Source organism: Oratosquilla oratoria, chromosome 15 (assembly GCF_046742065.1).
Source record: "Oratosquilla oratoria isolate Oo_2021 chromosome 15, ASM4674206v1, whole genome shotgun sequence".
NCBI classification, from domain to species: domain Eukaryota; kingdom Metazoa; phylum Arthropoda; class Malacostraca; order Stomatopoda; family Squillidae; genus Oratosquilla; species Oratosquilla oratoria.
Genome location: NC_134791.1, coordinates 39,598,968 through 39,619,998, shown reverse-complemented (window position 1 = coordinate 39,619,998; position 21,031 = coordinate 39,598,968). Strand labels below are relative to the sequence as shown.

General features: G+C 39.5%; 1 protein-coding gene across 3 annotated transcripts in view; it reads right to left on the bottom strand.

The window, feature by feature from the left end:
* LOC143033415 (uncharacterized) overlaps positions 1–21,031 on the bottom strand; it is a 612,185-nt gene that overhangs the window by 10,668 nt on the left and 580,486 nt on the right. For all 3 annotated transcript variants that reach the window (XM_076198822.1, XM_076198821.1, XM_076198823.1), the window contains exons 5-6: positions 18,876–19,074; positions 18,300–18,415 (exon numbers count right to left, since the gene is read on the bottom strand). In XM_076198822.1, coding sequence (XP_076054937.1) covers positions 18,300–18,415; positions 18,876–19,074 — 315 coding nt within the window. The remainder of the gene's footprint in view (positions 1–18,299; positions 18,416–18,875; positions 19,075–21,031) is intronic.

Below are 21,031 nucleotides of genomic sequence, written 5' to 3'. Positions count from 1 at the left end.
ACTTTCTCCCCTTGTACATCTCATCACCTTAATTTTACCCACATTTATCTTCAATGTCCTTCTTTTGCACACTTTCCCAAACTCTGTCACTAACTTCTTCAATCCCTCCTCCGATCATGCCACAAGTGCAGTGTCATCAGCAAACAACAACTGGCTTATCTCCCACTTTTCTCCATTTTCTTTAACCGTCTCCAATCCCTGATCAATTACATTTGGATTTACCTCTCACACCACCCCATCCATGTATAAATTGAACAGCCAAGGTGACATAACACATCTCTTGTGAAGTCCCACCTTTACTTCAAACCACTCACTCTCTCCATTTCTGATCCTAACACAAGCTCTACTACTCTTGTAAAAACTCTTGACTGCTCTTAACAGCTTTCCTCCTATCCCATATATCTGCAATACCTCCTGCTGTGCCTTCCTGTCTACCCTGACATAAGCCTTCTCCAAATCCATAAAGGCCCAAAACAAATCCTTACCTTTTCATAAAGCTTTCTCACATATCTGTCTTACCACAAAAATCTCATCCATGCAACCCCTACCTGTCCTAAACCCACACTGTTCATCCAGAGCTGGGCTGTTTCACTTAAATAGTGACCCTCATCCTCCCCGTGGTAGAGAGAGGAAAGAATTTTGACAGTGTTTCCCATGTGAGTCATAAAAGGAGACAAAGTGGGACTGAGTGATGGAACTAGGTATCCTGCTCTCTATATGATTCTCCTATGAGAAGCTACATAAATAAAATGGAAGTAATTATTTTTAACACTGGTTCTCTTGTATTACAAAATGGCAAACACACAAATGACATAGAAATGGCCTGTATTTCAAATAATCATTTTGCATCTGTCTATACAATTTTTTTTTTTCTTAGCAGCTTTCAGAATAATATTGGTACATACACACATACATACCCCAAGGGCTTTTTTCCTCTTACAAGGGAGGTAGCCAAAGTCAAAGGCATGAATCTACTTCCACCCATTTTATCCTCACATACTCCACTCTCATTCACCACCCCTCCCATGGTCTTTTCTTGGCACCTCCTGGATGACAGGTCATCCCTGCATCTTGTCCACTGCCATGGGTCAGAAGCAATGTACCAAGACAAAGCACATCCACAGCAAGGCTGCTTCATTTAATTGGCGACACCCACTTTCCATCTCCTCATGCAGAAAAAGAGAAGATGGGGTGAAATCCCTTCGGGCTGCATCATAATATCATTCACACATACTCCCTCACCCTCCAATCCCCCACCCACTCCCTTCCATGCATCACAGCATCATCCATACACAACCATTCTTCATTCAGCCCTATCTTGTCTTCTCCCATCCTTCCTCAACAGACATTCATCTCTTATCCAATGCCTCTTTAACCCCATCCATCCATCTCATCCACAGCAAGGCTGCTTCATTTAATTGGCGACAGCCCCTTTCCATCCCCTCATGCAGAAAAAGAGAAGATGGGGTGAAATCCCTTCGGGCTGCATCATAATATCATTCACACATACTCCCTCACCCTCCAATCCCCCACCCACTCCCTTCCATGCATCACAGCATCATCCATACACAACCATTCTTCATTCAGCCCTATCTTGTCTTCTCCCATCCTTCCTCAACAGACATTCATCTCTTATCCAATGCCTCTTTAACCCCATCCATCCATCTCATCCTTGGTTGCCACCTCATGTTCACTCCACCCGCCTCTGCCTTCCACACCTCTTTTACTAATCTTTCTTCACTTAATTATTCTTCCCATGTGTCCAAACCATCTCAATACTCTTTCATTAACCCTATCTCCCAACTCCCTTTCCAGGTCCTGGAGCTGCAGCATCTACGTCGTGGGACCACCCCCCAACCCCAAGAGTTGGGGGCCAAACGGCAGCAACTACCCCTGGCCACCGGCTCTACGCAGGTGGCACCGATCCCCAAGAGGAGCTACGCCTACCTTGGGGAGTACCACAATCCTTTTTCCCAACATGCAATATTACGCCGATCACCCCTCTTCTTCTACTTTTAGCTGGAGATGTAGAGAGCAATCCTGGGCCCACCACAAAATACACATGCCCAACATGCTCTAAACCCATTACTTCGAGCAGACAGACAAAGGGCTCAGTTCAGTGCAATATGTGCAAAAACTGGGCCCACCTCACTTGTACAACACTTGCTGACACAAACAAATACACAAACACTTGGACATGTTCTACCTGCCCTCCAGTAACCCCACTACCACCTCCCCAACCACAACCAGCACCCTCACCCACTCCCAATTTCCCTCTGCCCTTACCCCCGATTAGTACTCCCCTTCCTTTGTCCCCGATCTCTCCTTTCCCCCCCTCTGACCCAGATCCTACACCTTCCCCACTACCACTCCAACCTCAACCCCAAACGGCAACATACAACACATACAAAACACACAACATCAACATATTACAACACAACATTGACGGTATTAACACGAAAAAACATGAACTTGAACACTTTCTTAAACAACACAACATACACATTGCGATTTTACAAGAAACAAAACTAAGACACTCACACAAAACACCATCATTTCATAATTACACCACCATCAGACAAGACCGGACTGACGGCTATGGCGGTGGACTCATCACCCTGATCCACCACTCTATCTGTTTTGTGGACACAAGTGCCACAACCAAAATTCTCCTCCCTACCACAGATAACACAACAGAAATCCAATCCATTCGAATCCGCACAGGCAACAAATCAACACTGACAATAGTTAACATGTACATTCCCCCCCAATCATCCCCCACAGTTCCAGACACCTTCAGACCTCATTTTAGCCAACTAGCCTCAATCCCCAACCTGATCATGGGTGGAGACTTCAACGCCAAGTCGTCTGCCTGGTATGTCGACAACCCTGACACAGATAGAGGGCTTGATATACAGACTCAGTTTGACTCATTGACTATCATGAACAACACACATAATCATACACATATCCCACACCAAGCCCTCTACACTCCCTCCTCTCCTGATATCACCTTTTGCTCCCCCTGCCTAACCCCAACAACATCATGGAGAGTGGTCGGAACCCTTGGCTCTGACCACCTTCCAATCATCATCACCACCAAAACAAGATGCACCCCAGTTGGCCACAGACACACTTACACCAATTACAAGAGAGCTAACTGGGAAGCTTTTACTGAAGAGACAGAACAACATTTTGAAACACTTAACAGTACACCAATCACTAACATAAACAATGCTGTGCACACTTTTAATACAATCATACAAAATGCAGACAAGAGATACATCCCTAGAGGCAACAGAAAATCACACAACCCCAACTTCACACCAGAAATCCAAAGCCTCATCAGACAACGTGACACACTTAAACACGGTACCCACACACCTATCCCTCAAAACATAGCAGACCAAATACAAACACTAAACACTGTGATTGCCAATAAAATACATGAACAAAAAACACAAAATTGGCAAAACTTTATCAATACACTTGATCACAAAACAAACACCAGCAAATTGTACAAAACACTCAACAGCATTACACTATCCAACAGTAACACTACACGCTCTCACGCAGCAATAATCACAACAACAGATAATCTACCCTCAAACAGACAACAGGCAAATGCACTCATACGTCATTTTGCACAGACAAGCCATCTCACCTCTCACCCTGACGACCGATGCACCATTCGACGTAAGAAAGACTTTCCCACAGACTCAGACTATATACCCTTCATAGACAGTCAGACAAAACTCATAATACATAGTCTCAAGCACTCATCTGCCTGTGGCCCTGATAACATAAGCAACATCCACCTAAAACACATTGGACCACAAGGTATACATGCACTCACAAACATTGCAAACTACAGCTATTCACACAACACTATACCCGACATCTGGAAGCATGGTAAAATAATCACCATTCCAAAACCGAACAAAGACCCAACAATCCCAACATCGCACCGCCCAATCACACTTCTCTGCACCCCCTCTAAAGTCATTGAACGCCTAATACTTAAACTTGTCACACCACATATTCCCCTTGCTGACTCACAACACGGTTTTAGGCCACTACACTCCACAAACACTCTTCTGACAAACCTCACACAAAGAATTTTAGATGGCATCAATTCAGATAGGCCCCACCAAAGAACACTTCTTATAACATTAGACATTAGTAAAGCTTTTGATGCTATCCCCCGCCACAACCTAACAAATAAAATATATAACACAGACATGCACAATAACACCAAAAGATGGCTGGCCAATTATCTGGCAGGTAGGAATGCTTACGTGTCATATAATGGCCAATCATCGCACATCAGGAACATTAAGAACGGAGTACCACAGGGCTCAGTTCTATCCCCCACACTATTTAATCTATACATGCATGACTTACCCACACCGGACACCTCAGAAATACAAATCTCTTCCTACGCAGACGACATAACAATCACATGCACAAATCGTAACACAGACAAAGCTGCAGAAATAATCCAGCCATACCTTGACACACTCAACACATGGTTCATCACAAACAGACTCAAAATAGCTCCAACCAAATCTACAGCAACACTTCTCACCAACTGGACAAAAGAACACAAATACATACCTCATCTCTACATCAACAGCACTCTAATACCACACACAACCACACCGAAAATTCTTGGTGTAACATATGATACATCCATGTCTTTCAAACAACACATCACAAACATAAAAAACAAATGCACACCCAGACTTAACGCACTTAAGTCAATCACTGGAACAACATTTGGACAAAACAAAGAAACTAATATAACAATATACAAACAATGCATACGCTCAGTGTTGAATTATGCGAGTCCTGCATGGGCTCCTAATCTCAGTGAGACACACCACAACACCCTTCAAATCATACAAAACAAAGCCCTAAAAACAATTACAGGCTGCACAAATACAACACCTACAGACCATTTACACCATGAAACAAAAGTCCTCAAAGTCAAGGACCACCTCGACATGAGAGGCACACAAACACTTGCCGCAGCCACCACAAACACATTACACCCGCTACACTACATAGCAGAACACCCACACACACCAAGAAACATTAAAACAACACCCAAAGACCTTTATCACGCACAGATACTCTCTTCTCTTCCTCCACAACCACCAAATACCAGCCTCCGGAAACATATTCATAATCATATCACTCACCGCTCCATTAACACACTGAAAGACAACACACTGCTGCATGCCAGACCCCCTGATATCCACCCTTCTGAATCCTCTCTCCCATGAAAGGACAGAGTCCACTTGGCCAGACTGCGGTGCGGTCACCACCCAGCACTTCTAAGCTACCAGAGGAGGCTGGATGACCGCGTTGTGAACAGCTGCCCAGGATGTAACACTTCACCCCATACCATACAACACATAATGGAAGACTGCATTATACACAATCATGCACGCAAACAACACAACATACGCTCTATAAAGGATTTGTGGGAAAACCCAGTTTCGGCTATGGCATTCCTTGGGGAGACGGGACTGCTCGGACAGACAGTCTAGGGAATGACAACAACAACAACAACAACTCCCTTTCCACCCCCACTCTCCTCCTCACCTCGTTTCTCATTCTACCCAGCCTAGTAACCCCTATCATACTTCTCAGGCATTTCATCTCAAACACATTCAAACTTCTCCTCGCTTATGTTCCATGTTTCTGCCCCATACATATTGGCACAATCACCCCTTCATACAATTTCTTCTTGGCATCTATTCCCAAATGTCTACTTCTCATTACTCTTTTTAATCCACCAAGGCATTTACTTGATTTTCTCAATATACATTCTACCTCCTCCACTACTCCCTTTCCTGTCACATTTGCACCCAAATATCTAAAACTATCCACTTCCTCCAGTCTCTCTCTCTTAATACTCACTTCCAATTTGCTGCCATCCTCTCCCCTTGTACATCTCATCACCTTACTTTTACCCACATTTATCTTCCACTTCCTCCTTTCACACACCATCCCAAACTCTGTCATTAACTTCCTCAAGCAGTGTCAGCAAACAACAACTGACTTATCTCCCACTTTTCTCCATTTTTTTTAACCATCTCCAATCCCCTGCCCATTACCCTTGCATTTACCTCTCGCACCACCCCATCCATGCATAGTTTGAACAGCCATGGTGACATGACACATTTCTGGCAAAGTACCACCTTTACCTTAAACCATTTGCTTTCTTTCTATCCCATATACAGTAGAAGCCCGATTTAACGAACTAATTCAGCCAAGGTCCAGTCTGCTAAATTGAATTTTCCGTTAAATTGAGCGAGTGAGCGTTGGTGTAACAGTGTTGCCAGAGCGGATTATAAAAATGATACGTACCTAAAAATTCCCTAGTGTACACACACACATACAGTATATATATTATTGCAAGTGAATTATAGGCAGCACAATCGTGAATTGCAAACAGCAACGTGCAGTAATTTGTTGCAACATGTGTGTATTTACCTAGTTGTATTTACCTAGTTGTATTTTACGGGAAGGGGAGCTATGCTCGTGGTGTCCCGTCTTCATATCTCATTTTATCTAAACTACTTTTAAATTCATGTATTGTTTTTGCACACACCACTTTCTCATCTAACTTGTTCCAACTGTCTATTACTCTGTGAGGAAAGCTGTTCTTTTTCAGATCTCTTCTATAGCTGTCTTTCTTGATTTTCTTTCCGTGTGTGTATTTACCTAGTTGTATTTTACGGGAAGGGGAGCTATGCTCATGGTGTCCCGTCTTCATATCTCATTTTATCTAAACTATTTTTAAATTCATGTATTGTTTTTGCACACACCACTTTCTCATCTAACTTGTTCCAACTGTCTATTACTCTGTGAGGAAAGCTGTTCTTTTTCAGATCTCTTCTATAGCTGTCTTTCTTGATTTTCTTTCCGTGTGTGTATTTACCTAGTTGTATTTTACGGGAAGGGGAGCTATGCTCATGGTGTCCCGTCTTCATATCTCATTTTATCTAAACTATTTTTAAATTCATGTATTGTTTTTGCACACACCACTTTCTCATCTAACTTGTTCCAACTGTCTATTACTCTGTGAGGAAAGCTGTTCTTTTTCAGATCTCTTCTATAGCTGTCTTTTTTTATTTTCTTTCCATGTCCTCTTGTATTTCTATCATCCCATTTTATCAGATTCTCTCTATCAGTAATTTCTATGCCTTTCATGATTCTGTAAATAGCTATCAAATCTCCTCTCTCTCTTCTTTGCTCTAGTGTCTGTAGTTCAAGTTTTGCTAGTCTCTCTTCATATGATAGTTTTGAGAGTGTTGGTGCCAATTTTGTAATTGCTCTTTGTATTCTTTCAAGTTTTTTTTATACATTTTTTTTTGTACTTGGTGACCATATCGTTGCTGCATATTCCAATCTTGGTCTTATCAGGGTGATTAGAATTTTCTTCACCATTTCTTCATCCAGGTATGTAAATGCAACTTTGAATGTTCTTATTAAATTATAAATTTCTCCAAAAGTCTTATTTATATGTTTCTCAGGTGACATATTATTCATAACAATGACTCCCATGTCCTTCTCATTTTCTACTTTTTTTATTCCTTCTTCTCCCAATTTATATGATTCTGTTTTTGCTTTTTCCAAATTCCATTATACTACACTTTTTTGTATTGAACTCCATCTCCCACTTCCTATTCCATTCCTGTACTTTATTTAGATCACTCAGTAGTGATTCACAATCTTCTTCTGTGTTCACTTTCTTCAGTAGTTTTGCATCATCTGCAAAGAAGCTCATATAGCTTTCAATTCCTTCATCCATATCATTAATATATATAGTAAACATTATTGGGGCCAGAACTGTTCCTTGTGGAACACCGCTTATTACTTCATCCCATTTTGAGTGTTTGTCTCTTATCACTACTCTCATTTTTCTTTCTTGCAAAAAGTCTTCCATCCAATTAAGCAGTTTGCCCTGTATTCCTCCTTCAGTTTCTAATTTCTTAAGCAACTTCTTATGTGGTACTTTGTCAAAAGCTTTTTTTAGGTCTAGAAATGCACAATCAGCCCATCCATCTCTTTCTTGTATTATATCTATTTGCCTTGAATAGAAACATATTAAATTGGTGACGCATGATCGTCCTTGTCTGAATCCAAATTGCCTTGGATTTAGCACATTGTTTTTTTCTAAATATTTTACCCATCTACTTTTGACAATTCTTTCACAAATTTTTGCTATTGTACTTGTTAGAGAGGCCTTCCTCTCTAACTAACTAACTAATGAAAGAGTATTGGGATGGTTTGGACACATGGAAAGAATGAGTGAAGAAAGACTAGTAAAGGAGGTATGGAAGGCAGATGTGGAGGGAGTGAACATGAGGGGACGTCCTAGGATGAGATGGATGGATGGGGTGAAGGGGGTTTTGGGGAAGAGGGGAATGACTGTTGAGGAAGGACGGGAGAGGACAGAAGACAGGGGTGAATGGAGAATGGTTGTATATGGATGATGTTGTGATGCATGAGGTGGAATGGACGGGGGAATGGGGGATGAGGTAGTGTGTGTGAGCAAAGATTTTGACGCAGCCCGAAGGGATTTCTCCCCGTCCTCTCCTTTATATGGGGGGACGGAGAGGGGGGGGTCGCCGATTTAATGAAGCGGCCTTGCTGTGGATGTGCTGTGTCCTGCGACACTACTTCTGACCCAGGGCAGTGGACAGGGTGCAGGGATGACCCGTCATCTAGGAGGTGCTAAGATGGGAGGGAGGGTGGAGGGGTGTGGAGTGTTTTCGGGGATGGAATGGGTGGGAATGATTTTATGCCTTGTCCTTTTTGGCTACCTCCCTGGTAAGGGGAAAAAAGCCTTGGTATATGTATGTATGTATGTACATGTTAGAGAGACTGGTCTATAGTTGGTAGGGTCTTCTTTATTTCCCCCTTTATATACAGTATAGGTACTATATTTGCTTTTTTCCAATCTTCTGGAACTTTTCCTTCTTTCAAGAAACTGTTTATTATGCTATGTATTTTGTCTGCCAGTTCATTCCTGCATTCTTTCAGTATCCAGTTTGCTATTTCATCTGGTCCATGCGATTTTCTGACATCAAGATTACTCAAGTGTTTCAATATTTCATTCTTTGTTACTTCTATCTCTTTCATAGGGGGGACTTTCTCTTTCCATTCGATCTCTTCAGGTTGTATGTTCTCCCTTGTAAACACTGATTTAAAATGTTTGTTCATAATTTCCGTCATTTCAATTTCCTCTGTGTATTCAACTCCTCCTTGTCTTAATTTCTCCAAATCTTGTTTGTTTTTCAGTTTGTTGTTTACAAATCTGTAGAATAGTTTTGGTTGATCTTTACATTTTTCTATGACATCTTTTTCATATTTTCTCTTTTCCTCTCTGCACGTTTGTACATATTCATTTCTATATTTTCCATTTTTCAGGCCTTTTGTCTTTTTTCCATCTGGTCCATGCTTTGTTCTCTTTTGTCTTTTAACTCCCTACTACTTTTGTTGTACCAGCATTTTACATATTCTTTTTCTTGTATTTGTCTTGGGACATACTTTTCTACTCCTTTTTTTTATAAATTGTCAAAATATTCCATTTCTCTTCCACTGTTGTTTCTTCTTTGTATATTCCTTCCCAGTTTTCTTTTAGAAAGAATTCTCTTATTTTATCAAAGTTTGTTTTTTCATACATCATTCTTCCTTTTCTATAATGTTCATTTCTTTTCCTGTATTTTTCCTCATTTAGTTCCAGTTTAATCAATATGTGGTCACTTTTACTTATTGGTGTTTTATATTCAATTTTGTCCACTATTCTAGGTTCAGATGTAATTATTAGGTCTAGTATCGATGGTTCTTCTTCATTTCTATACCTAGTGTTCTCCTGTATCTACTGTGTCATTGTATGGTCAGTAATCATCTCAAGTAGAGCGTTTCCCCATGAGCCGTCTCCACCCTTTACTGTCATCTCTTCCCAGCAGATTTCTTTGCAATTAAAGTCGCCCATCATAACTATTCTTCCTCCATCTTCCATTATCTTATTTAATGTTATCTTTGTATCCTCTAACATACTTCTATGTTCACTCTCTTCCCACGATGCTGTTTTCGGATGCACATAATTTATCACAAACTTTCTGCTCTTCTTATCTCTGTCTTCTACTTCGATCATAATCATCTCTACTGTATTCTTTCTATATGTGACACACCTCATGTTTATATCCTTCTTAGTCAGGAACATAACTCCACCCCCTTGCTTTGTCTCTCTGTTTCTAATCCAATAATTATATGTATCATGTCCTACACTGTTGGGTGGTAGTGGACCCTTTAATTTTGTTTCTACAATTCCCATTATATCCGGTTCTTTTTCCTTCAGATAATCATTCAGCTCATTCAACCCTGTTATTAATCCATCTATATTTGTGTAAGACACTCTTAGTTTTCTGCCACTTCCATTGTGTTCTCTGTTTCCCTTTTGTTTTTCTCTAGTATGTCGAATTTCCTTACTTTCATATTCACTACTTTCCAATAGAATTTCTCTTTTTCTGACTCTGTTCTGGTCTCGTTTTTTTCCTTAGCTTCATGTCTTTTCTTTTTTTCCTCCTCTCTTTACTCTTTATTCATTTCCCTTTTTATCCATACCTTTTTATATTGTTCACTTGTTGCTAGTTTCCCTGTTTTGGATAAGATATTCTCTGCCATCGTTTGTGACCTGAATTTAATCTTAATTGGTCTGGTCTTATCTGTACTATACTTTCCGAGCCTAAACATATCTTCGATTTGCTTCATTATTTCTGGCTCATCTTCCTGAACTAATTCTAGTAAACTGCTTACTTTTTCATTTTCCTCATTGATTCTTGTGGTTCTATCTGGGTTATGTTTCTCTTCCATTCCTAATATAATTATACATTTCTTTTTATCTGCTAAGTCTCTTACTATATTCTCCTTCTGTCTCATCACTTTAATAACTGAGTCTTCAGTTTGTTCTTTCATTTGTTGTTTGATTATGTCAGTAAATGCAACTTTACTGTTTTCTTGGATTTTTTTCCCTCTTTGTTGTCCTTACTATTCCTCTTTAATTCTTCATTCTCCTCTTTTACTTCTTTTAATTGTCTTTTTAATTCTTCAATTTCCTTAGTTAAGTTTTTGTTCGCCTTCTCTAGTTCTTCCAATTTTTCAACTCTTTGCGCAATGTTGGTTACGTTACCGAACCTATCCTCCCAATGTTCAATCATCTTATCAAGTTTCTCCTCTAGTCTTGTCAATCGGGGGAGGTTGGTATCCCCCCCACCCTCTTTAAATCCATGGAAACTATTATCATCACCTTCCACTGTGCTGCTCTTATCTATACTTCTAATCTTTACATTTTTGTTGATCCTGTCCTCTCCAAAGTCATCGTCTTCAGTGCGCCTCTTGTTTACAAATCTCCTGGCCTCCTGGACCATGTCTCTCTCTTCCTCATTTCCTTCCATTTCCCTCAATATCCCTTCCCTTCTCCTTCTCTCTCACTTCCCCACTATTCCACGAGCACTTCCCTTCCCTATAAATACAAAAAGGCACTTCCTGGACGTTGAGATCCACGTAGATTTTCCTTTTTCCTCGGAACACCAATTCTCGCCGTCCATTCGATGAAAGGGTGTGTGTGTGTGTGTGTGTGTGTGTGTGTGTGTGTATTCACCTCGGATCTGCTGCAATCTCTGTCGAGACAGCCAGACACCACCCTACGGCAGTGAGCTCAGAGCTCATTATTTGCCGATCTCTGGGTAGGTCTGAGATCACTCACACACCACACACCGGGACAGCAAGGTCACAACTCCTTGACTAACGTCCCATACCTACTCACTGCTAGGTGAACAGGGGTTACATGTGAAAGGAGACAAACCCAACTTATCTCCGCCCGGCCGGGGAATCGAACCCCGGTTCTCTGGCTTGTGAGGCCAGTGCTTTACCAATCCGCCACCGAGCCGTGTGTGTGTTTGTATTTACCTAGTTGTATTTTGCGGGAAGGGGAGCTATGCTCGTGTTGTCCCGCCATTGTATCTCTCAGTGTCTAGTTTGCTTTTAAACTCGTGAATGGTTGTGTGTGTGTGTGTATTTACCTAGTTGTATTTACCTAGTTGTATTTTACGGGAAGGGGAGCTATGCTCGTGGGGTCCCGTCTTCATATCTCATTTTATCTAAACTATTTTTAAATTCATGTATTGTTTTTGCACACACCACTTTCTCATCTAACTTGTTCCAACTGTCTATTACTCTGTGAGGAAAGCTGTTCTTTTTCAAATCTCTTCTATAGCTGTCTTTTTTTATTTTCTTTCCGTGTCCTCTTGTATTTCTGTCATCCCATTTTATCAGATTCTCTCTATCAGTAATTTCTATGCCTTTCATGATTCTGTAAATAGCTATCAAATCTCCTCTCTCTCTTCTTTGCTCTAGTGTCTGTAGTTTAAGTTTTTGTAGTCTCTCTTCATATGATAGTTTTGAGAGTGTTGGTGCCAGTTTTGTGATTGCTCTTTGTATTCTTTCAAGTTTTTTTATACATTTTTTTGTACTTGGTGACCATATCGTTGCTGCATATTCCAATCTTGGTCTTATCAGGGTGATTAGGATTTTCCTCACCATTTCTTCATCCAGGTATGTAAATGCAACTTTGATTGTTCTTATTAAATTATAAGTTTCTCCAAAAATCTTATTTATATGTTTCTCAGGTGACATATTATTCATAACAATGACCCCCAGGTCCTTCTCATTTTCTACTTTTTTTATTCCTTCTTCTCCCAAATTATATGATCCTGTTATTCTGTTTTTGCTTTTTCCAAATTCCATTATACTACACTTTTTTGTATTGAACTCCATCTCCCACTTCCTACTCCATTCTTGTACTTTATTTAGATCTCTCTGTAGTGATTCACAATCTTCTTCAGTTTTCACTCTTTTCAGTAGTTTTGCATCATCTGCAAAGAAGCTCATATAGCTTTCAATTCCTTCATCCATATCATTAATATATATAGCAAACATTATTGGTGCCAGAACTGTTCCCTGCGGGACACCGCTTATTACTTCATTCCATTTTGAGTGCTGATCTCTTATCACTACTCTCATTTTTCTTTCTTGCAAAAAGTCTTCCATCCAATTTAGCAATTTACCTTGTATTCCTCCTTCATATTCTAATTTCTTAAGCAACTTCTTATGTGGTACTTTGTCAAAAGCTTTTTTTAGGTCTAGAAATGCACAATCAGCCCATCCATCTCTTTCTTGTATTATATCTATTAGCCTTGAATAGAAACATATTAAATTGGTGACGCATGATCGTCCTTGTCTGAATCCAAATTGCCTTGGATTTAGTACGTTGTTTTTTTCCAAGTATTTTACCCATCTACTTTTGATAATTCTTTCACAAATTTTTGCTATTGTACTTGTTAGAGAGACTGGTCTATAGTTGGTAGGTTCTTCTTTATTTCCTCCTTTATATATAGGTACTATATTTGCTTTTTTCCAATCTTCTGGAACTTTTCCTTCTTTTAAGGAACTGCTTATTATGCTATGTATTTTGTCTGCCAGTTCATTCCTGCATTCTTTCAGAATCCAGTTTGCTATTTCATCTGGCCCATGCGATTTTCTGACATCAAAATTACCCAAGTGTGTCAATATTTCATTCTTTGTTACTTCTATTTCTTCCATAGGGGGGACTTTTTCTTTCCACTCAATCTCTTCAGGTTGTATATTTTCCCTTGTAAACACTGATTTAAAATGTTTGTTCATAATTTCTGCCATTTCCATTTCCTCAGTGTATTCAACTCCTCCTTGTCTTAATTTCTCCAAGTCTTGTTTGTTTTTCAGTTTATTGTTTACAAATCTGTAGAATAGTTTTGGTTGATCTTTACACTTTTCTATAACATCTTTTTCATATTTTCTTTTTTCCTCTCTGCACTTTTGTACATATTCATTTCTATAACCAGTATATATTTTCCATTTTTCAGGTCTTCTGTCTTTTTTCCATCTGTTCCAGGCTTTGTCTCTTTTGTCTTTTAACTCCCTACAACTTTTGTTGTACCAGCATTTTACATATTCTTTTTCTTGTTTTTGTCTTGGGACATACTTTTCCACTCCTTTTTTGTAAATTTTTGTCAAAATATTCCATTTCTCTTCCACTGATGTTTCTTCTTTGTATATTTCTTCCCAGTTTTCTTGTTGGAAGAATTCTCTTATTTTATCAAAGTTTGTTTTTTCATACATCATTCTTCCTTTTCTATATTGTTCATTTCTTTTCATATATTTTTCTTCATTAAGTTCCAGTTCAATCAATATGTGGTCACTTTTACCTATTGGTGTTTTATATTCAATCTTGTCCACTATTCTAGGTTCAGATGTAATTATTAAGTCTAGCCTCGATGGTTCTTCTTCATTTCTATACCTAGTGTTCTCTTGTATCCATTGTGTCATTGAATGGTCAGTAATCATCTCAAGTAGAGCATTTCCCCATGAGTCATCACCACTCTTTACTGTCATTTCTTCCCAGCAGATTTCTTTGCAATTAAAGTCGCCCATCATAACTATTCTTCCTCCGTCTTCCATTATTTTAGTTAATGCTATCTTTGTGTCCTCTAACATACTTTTATATTCACTCTCCTCCCATGAGGCTGTTTTCGGAGGCACATAATTGATCACAAATTTTCTGCTGTTCTTATCTCTGTCTTCCACTTCTATCATAATCATCTCTACTGTATTCTTTCCATATATGACACCTTTCACGTTTATATCTTTCTTAGTCAGGAACATAACTCCACCCCCTTGTTTTGTCTCTCTGTTTCTAATCCAATATGCATCATGTCCTACACTGTTTCTACAATTCCCATTATGTCCGGTTCTTTTTCCTTCAGATAATCATTCAGTTCATTCAATCCTGTTATTAATCCATCTATATTTGTGTAAGACACTTAGTTTTCTACCACTTCCATTGTGTTCTCCGTTTCCCTTATGTTTTTCTTTTGTATGTCGAACTTCCTTAGTTTCATGTTCACTACTCTCCAATAGAATCTCTCTTTCTCTGACTCCGTTCTGTTCTCGTTTTTTGCCTTAGCTTCCAGTCTTTTCTGCTTTTCTTCCTCTCTTTCCTCTTTATTCATTTCTCTTTTTATCCATATCTTTTTGTATTGTTCACTTGTTGCTAGTTTCCCTGTTTTGGATAAGATATTCTCTGCCGTTGTTTGTGACTTGAATTTGATCTTAATTGGTCTGGTCTTGTCTGTGCTATACTTTCCGAGTCTAAATTTCTCTTCGATTTGTTTCATAATTTCTGGTTCATCTTCCTGAACTGATTCTAGTAATTGGCTTACTTTTTCATTTTCCTCTTTGATTCTTGTGGTTCTATCTGTGTTGTGTTTCTCTTCCATTCCTAATATAATTATACATTTCTTCTTGTCTGCTAAATCCCTTACTATATTCTCCTTTTGTCTCATCACTTTAATAACTGAGTCTTCAGTATGTTCTTTCAATTGCTGTTTGACTATGTCAGTGAATGAAACCTTATTTCCTTCTTGGGTTTTCTTCCAATTTTTACTTTCTTTAGCTATCGTTTCTCTGTTTTCTTTACTATTCTTCTTCAATTCCTCATTCTCCACCTTTACCTCTCTTAACTGTCTTTTTAGGTCTTCTATTTCATCAGTTAAGTTTTTATTCGCCTTTTCCAGTTCTTCCAATCTTTCAACCCTTTGTAAAATGGTGTTCATATGACCTAACCTACTCTCCAAGTCCTCGATCACCTTATCAACCTTCTTCTCTAGTCTTGTCAGTCGGGGGGGGTTTGTGTCCCCCCCACTCTCTTTAAATCCCTTGAAAATATTTTCATCACTTTCTACTGTATTGTTCCTATCTATACTTCTAATCTTTACATTCTTATTAGACATTCCGTCGTCCTCCAGCTCGTCTTGTGGTCGTTTGTTTACTTTACGGCGGTCTATTTGGACCAAGTCCTCTACTTCCTCATTACCTTCCATTTTCCCAGCAATCCCTCCCCTTCTCCTCTTTCCTTACTTTCCCACTACCCCACGAGCAATTTCCCCCACCCTGTAAATACAAAAAGGCACTTCTCTTTGCGTTGGGATCCACAATCTGCACTTTTCTTCAGAACGTTCTTCAAGCCGTCCGTTCGTTGAAAGTGTGTGTGTGTGTGTGTGTGTGTGTGGTGTAACAAGGATATGAGCTGTGTGTGTGGTGTAACAATGATATGAGCTGTCTGTGAATTTCACGGAATATTAGTCATAGCTTCGTGTTTGGTTCGGTGTACATAATTCTAGCGATTAATAGAACTGGGCAGTTGGTTTTTGGATAGTGAGCATTATTGTTGTGTTGTTGCAGAAAACGTAGTTCGTTGTTATAGAAGTGTTTTTCGTGGTGATTACTCTCGCGTACTGATTTTGAATTTTCCCATCAACTTACTGTTTCATTATTTTGTTTTCCTATTATACCATCTATTTCTACTTGAATATATTTCTGCTACAATTATACTTTATACATATATTGAATTATATATTATTGTATATATATTATAGTACATATATATATATATATATATATATATTTATACAGTATACCTCCAAAGTACTAATTTATAAATTTTTCCTTGACTCCACCACCACAATCTGGTAACATCTAGTAACATTGGACTCTGAGACACGCATGTTGCCAGTTGATGGAAAATGCTCAACTTAGCTTACCGTTCCCGCTAAATTGAGCTATTTCCGTAGACACGCGTCTGGCCAGCTAGCGGAAAATGGTCAACTTAGTGGACCATTTCCGCTAAGTTGAGCATTTTCGTTATTGCTATTTGCAGTTCGCTAATTTGAGCTTCCGCTAAGTTGAGATTTGTTAAATCGGGCTTCTAATGTATCTGCAAAACCTCCTACAGTGCTTTCCTGTCTACTCTGTCATAAGCTTTTTCCAAATCCATAAATGCCCAAAAAATATCCTTACCCTTTGCTAAGGCTCACATATCTGTGCTGCACATGTTGCATATCAACAAACCACAAAAGCAACATGTCTGTGTGCATATCAGCCAGCACCAGTGCACACAGACACACGCACACATACAGAGTTTCATGGTAGTGAGCTTGCTCAAGACCTCCTCTATAGTCACCCAAAATGGGGGATTAACCAATCCGTCAAGCCATCGGGTCACACACAGTCAAGACAATTATCTCCGAGGTCACCAGCCAGCTCACGTTAACCATTTGACTCCACAGTCGAAGCATTATACCACAAGACATCAGTATCACTCACTTTAATTTCTCCTATGGTTCTATGTCCACTTGGACATTGATTGTAGATATATAATTTAAGGATTTAACATTATGTAATTAAGTAACAAATATATTAGCCTTAGCTCAACTCTAGTTAGGCCAAATGGCTCCTTGTAATTTAAACTACTGTACATAATTCCTTGTTGGTAACTCATCAAGTTCCCCCTTTATAAGACCCAGTCATCTGGCCTGTGGTGACTTGGAAACTTGACACAGAGATATCATCAATAAAGCAGAGAACCATCTCCATTTTTTCAACTGGCTCACTGTCCTACTGAACCTTCACTGCCGTGTCTCAAGGACGTTGTGAACCACCGAAGAGAAACAATATTTCTCTGGTAGCATTGGTGGAACCAACACAACATCTGTCTTACCACAAAACTCTGATCCACACAACCCCTACCTTTCCCAAGCCCCCATCTAACTTATTTTTCAGCATAATGAGCACATAAGTCAATGGTTCTTCAAAGTTTCCACTGTTTACACCCCCTTTCAATTTGCAAGCAGCACAGTAAGGATCAATAGGTCTTGCTGTTTGCATTTCTTTTGTTGAGTTTGATTTTATTGTGTTCACTGAGAGACCTGATGAATTTTAAATATTCAACATGTTATACCAATACATACCATACCAACCAGTGTGAGTTATAGGCCATTTGCTTTAGAACACATACAGAAATATATTATGGTTAGTGTCTCAATATACAGGTAAGTGATGACTTTATGTAGCTTTAGCACTGGCTATTGTATACTATAGCCTAACTTCATTTACCTGTAGGGCTAAATCTTGGGCCACTGGTAACCAAATGTATATTTGGAGGTCAACCCACATAGTAGGTATAGGCCTAACTCAGAATTTTGAGCTAAAAATCTTGGTGAATTTGTATGCCACAATTTTCAGTATCTTCTGGTAGAAGGAGGTATATATTTAGGGCAACATAGTACAAAATATCTGTGGAGATACAGATTCATTGGAACATTACAAAACTTCTAATTTCATACCTGGAGTTTTCTTTTCTGCTCACGGATGTTTTCACGTTCCTGAAGTTTGCGCTGGAGTTGAAGTTGTGTCTCTCGATGCTTTCCACCACCACCTGCCCCACTACCAATCCCCAAGTCTGCAAAATTATATGATCTTTAAATTCTACACATATTAATAATGTATTAGGGTCACATAAAAAATTAACTCATGAAATAGTAGCACTTTCAGGTGTTTAGCCATGGATATCATTGGTGCCACATAAACTACATACAATGGAATTCTGTATTTGAATCCTTTAAAGTTTAACTGATTTTCATAACAGTTTAAGATAGACTACAAGCACTTGAATTCTACAGCTGGATCCTAACATGTTCTTTTAACACTACAATCCATAACCTACCTTTTAGTTATATGAAATGATCTTCCATTAGTCTCCTAAAATTGAAAATTATGCTAACAATAAACAGGCTGAAGCAATTCTAACTTTTATAGACTGGATGTTGCCCCTCAACAGAATAAAGAATTATAAAAAAAAAAAAAAAATCTTTACATTACATAGTGAGATGATTGGGACAAAGGAGCAATTTTTCACTTACCTGGTTTGTGGTCCATTGCTGAGGCAACTGTGATAGCAGCAACAGACCGATTATCTACATAATTCTTCTGCACAAGGTAAAAGGCTAAATCTCTCATAGCCTCAAACTTTACAGAACAAAATTTTTCAGCCCACTCCATGACAATACAACAAGCTGCACGTTCCACTTCTCCATCTTCTACAGGACAATCCAGGCCCAACTGAAAAATAATTCAACAGTATGATAATTATCAGAACTATATTCAAACATTAAAAGTAACTGAGATGTTTAAGTTACTTGAGAAATTGGAGGTGAAGAAGGCTTCAGGGCCAGATGGAATCTTAAATTGGATACTGAGTGTGAATAAAGTATATTAAAGACAGAGTGAGAAATGAGGAGGTGAGGAGAACAGGGGTGGAAAGGGGGTTGGGAGATAGGGTTGATGAAAGAGTATTAGGATGGTTTGGACACATGGAAAGAATGAGTGAAGAAAGACTAGTAAAAGAGGTATGGAAGGCAGATGTGGAGGGAGTGAACATGAAGGGACGTCCTAGGATGAGGTGGATGGATGGGGTGAAGGGGGCTTTGGGGAAGAGGGGAATGACTGTTGAGGAAGGATGGGAGAGGACAGAAGACGGGGGGTGAATGGAGAATGGTTGTATATGGATGATGTTGTGATGCATGAGGTGGAATGGGCGGGGGGATGGGCAAATTTGATGCAGCCCGAAGGGATTTCTCCCTGTCTTCTCCTTTATGCATGGGGGTACAGAGAGGGGGGGGTCACCGATTTAATGAAGTGGCCTTGCTGTAGATGTGCTGTGTCTTGCGACACTGCTTCTGACCCAGGGCAGTGCACAAGGTGTAGGGATGACCCGTCATCCAGGAGGTGCTAAGATGAGAAGGAGGGTGGAGGGGTGTGGAGTGTATTCAGGGATGGAATGGGTGGGAATGATTTTATGCCTTTTCCTTTTTGGCTACCTCCCTTGTAAAGGGGAAAAAGCCTTGGTATATGTATGTATGTAAATAATAGAATATTTACTGGAGGAGGGGAAAGTGCCACTGGGCAGAAACAAGGATATATTGCTAAATTACAGACCAATGTCCTTGATCAGGATGACAACCAATTTTGCTTTAGAGAAGACTTGTGTGTCCAACCTATGAAGTTTGTATTCAAGAGGGACAGATATGTCGCATGAGAGAGAAGGTGGTGAGGAGCCTTTGCCCATAAGCTTGGACTATTATAGCAGCTAACAGTCACTGCTGAGAATTGGAGAGAAGTGTAGGATTTGAACCCTGGCAAATGTGAGACCAGTATGTTCCTGATTATGCTACTAGCACACATAATTGAGAGGGTGGGTGAATTGTGTAGGCAATACCTAGATTTGGAAAAGACATTTGACAAAGTGACACACAAAAAAACTGATGTGGAAGTTGGGAAACACAGGAAGCCTGAAAGGGAATACATAGAAATGGGTAAAAGACTTGTGAGAGATGTTCGAGAACAGTAGTGGGAGATGAAATGTTGGACTGTACTGAAAGTCATGCGAGTATCAAATGTGAGGCCCACAATTTCAGGGTCTCCCTCCAATGTAAGGATATGGCTATTAAATTCCACTAATGAGCTTTTTTTTTCCCCCAATGGTTGTCTGGTGTGAGCAACATCACTGTTGATTTCCAGAGTGAATCCTCCATTGTTATTCTTGAGCCATTGTTCCACTTTGCTCAAGTAGACCTGGGTGTTCTTTGTTAACATTTTGCATTTATTATGTTTGATCATTATTGTCAAGTCATCTGCATATAAGGGAACATAATTGCTCAATTCTGGTTCTGGAGTTGGGGGGTCACTCATGAAGATACTGAACAGTAATGGTGAAAACTGTTGGACCTTGAGGAACTCCACTGTATAACCTTTTTATACCTGAGACCCGGCTGTTTTGGTTTACCATGCACTATGCCCCAGCTATAAAAGTGTTTAACCACTTCTTGTCATTGTTATGAATGTCTATCCTAATAGTATGTGTCTGGGGACTCTGTCAAAAGCCTGTTTATATCCATGGTAACCCCAACTGTTCTTTCTGGTAGGGTCTTTTTATTGAATCCTTCCACCACCTGCTGACAGAAGTGCTGGAAGAATGGTCCTCCTTGAATCCATAGTAGTCAGGGGAGGCTGTTATCAG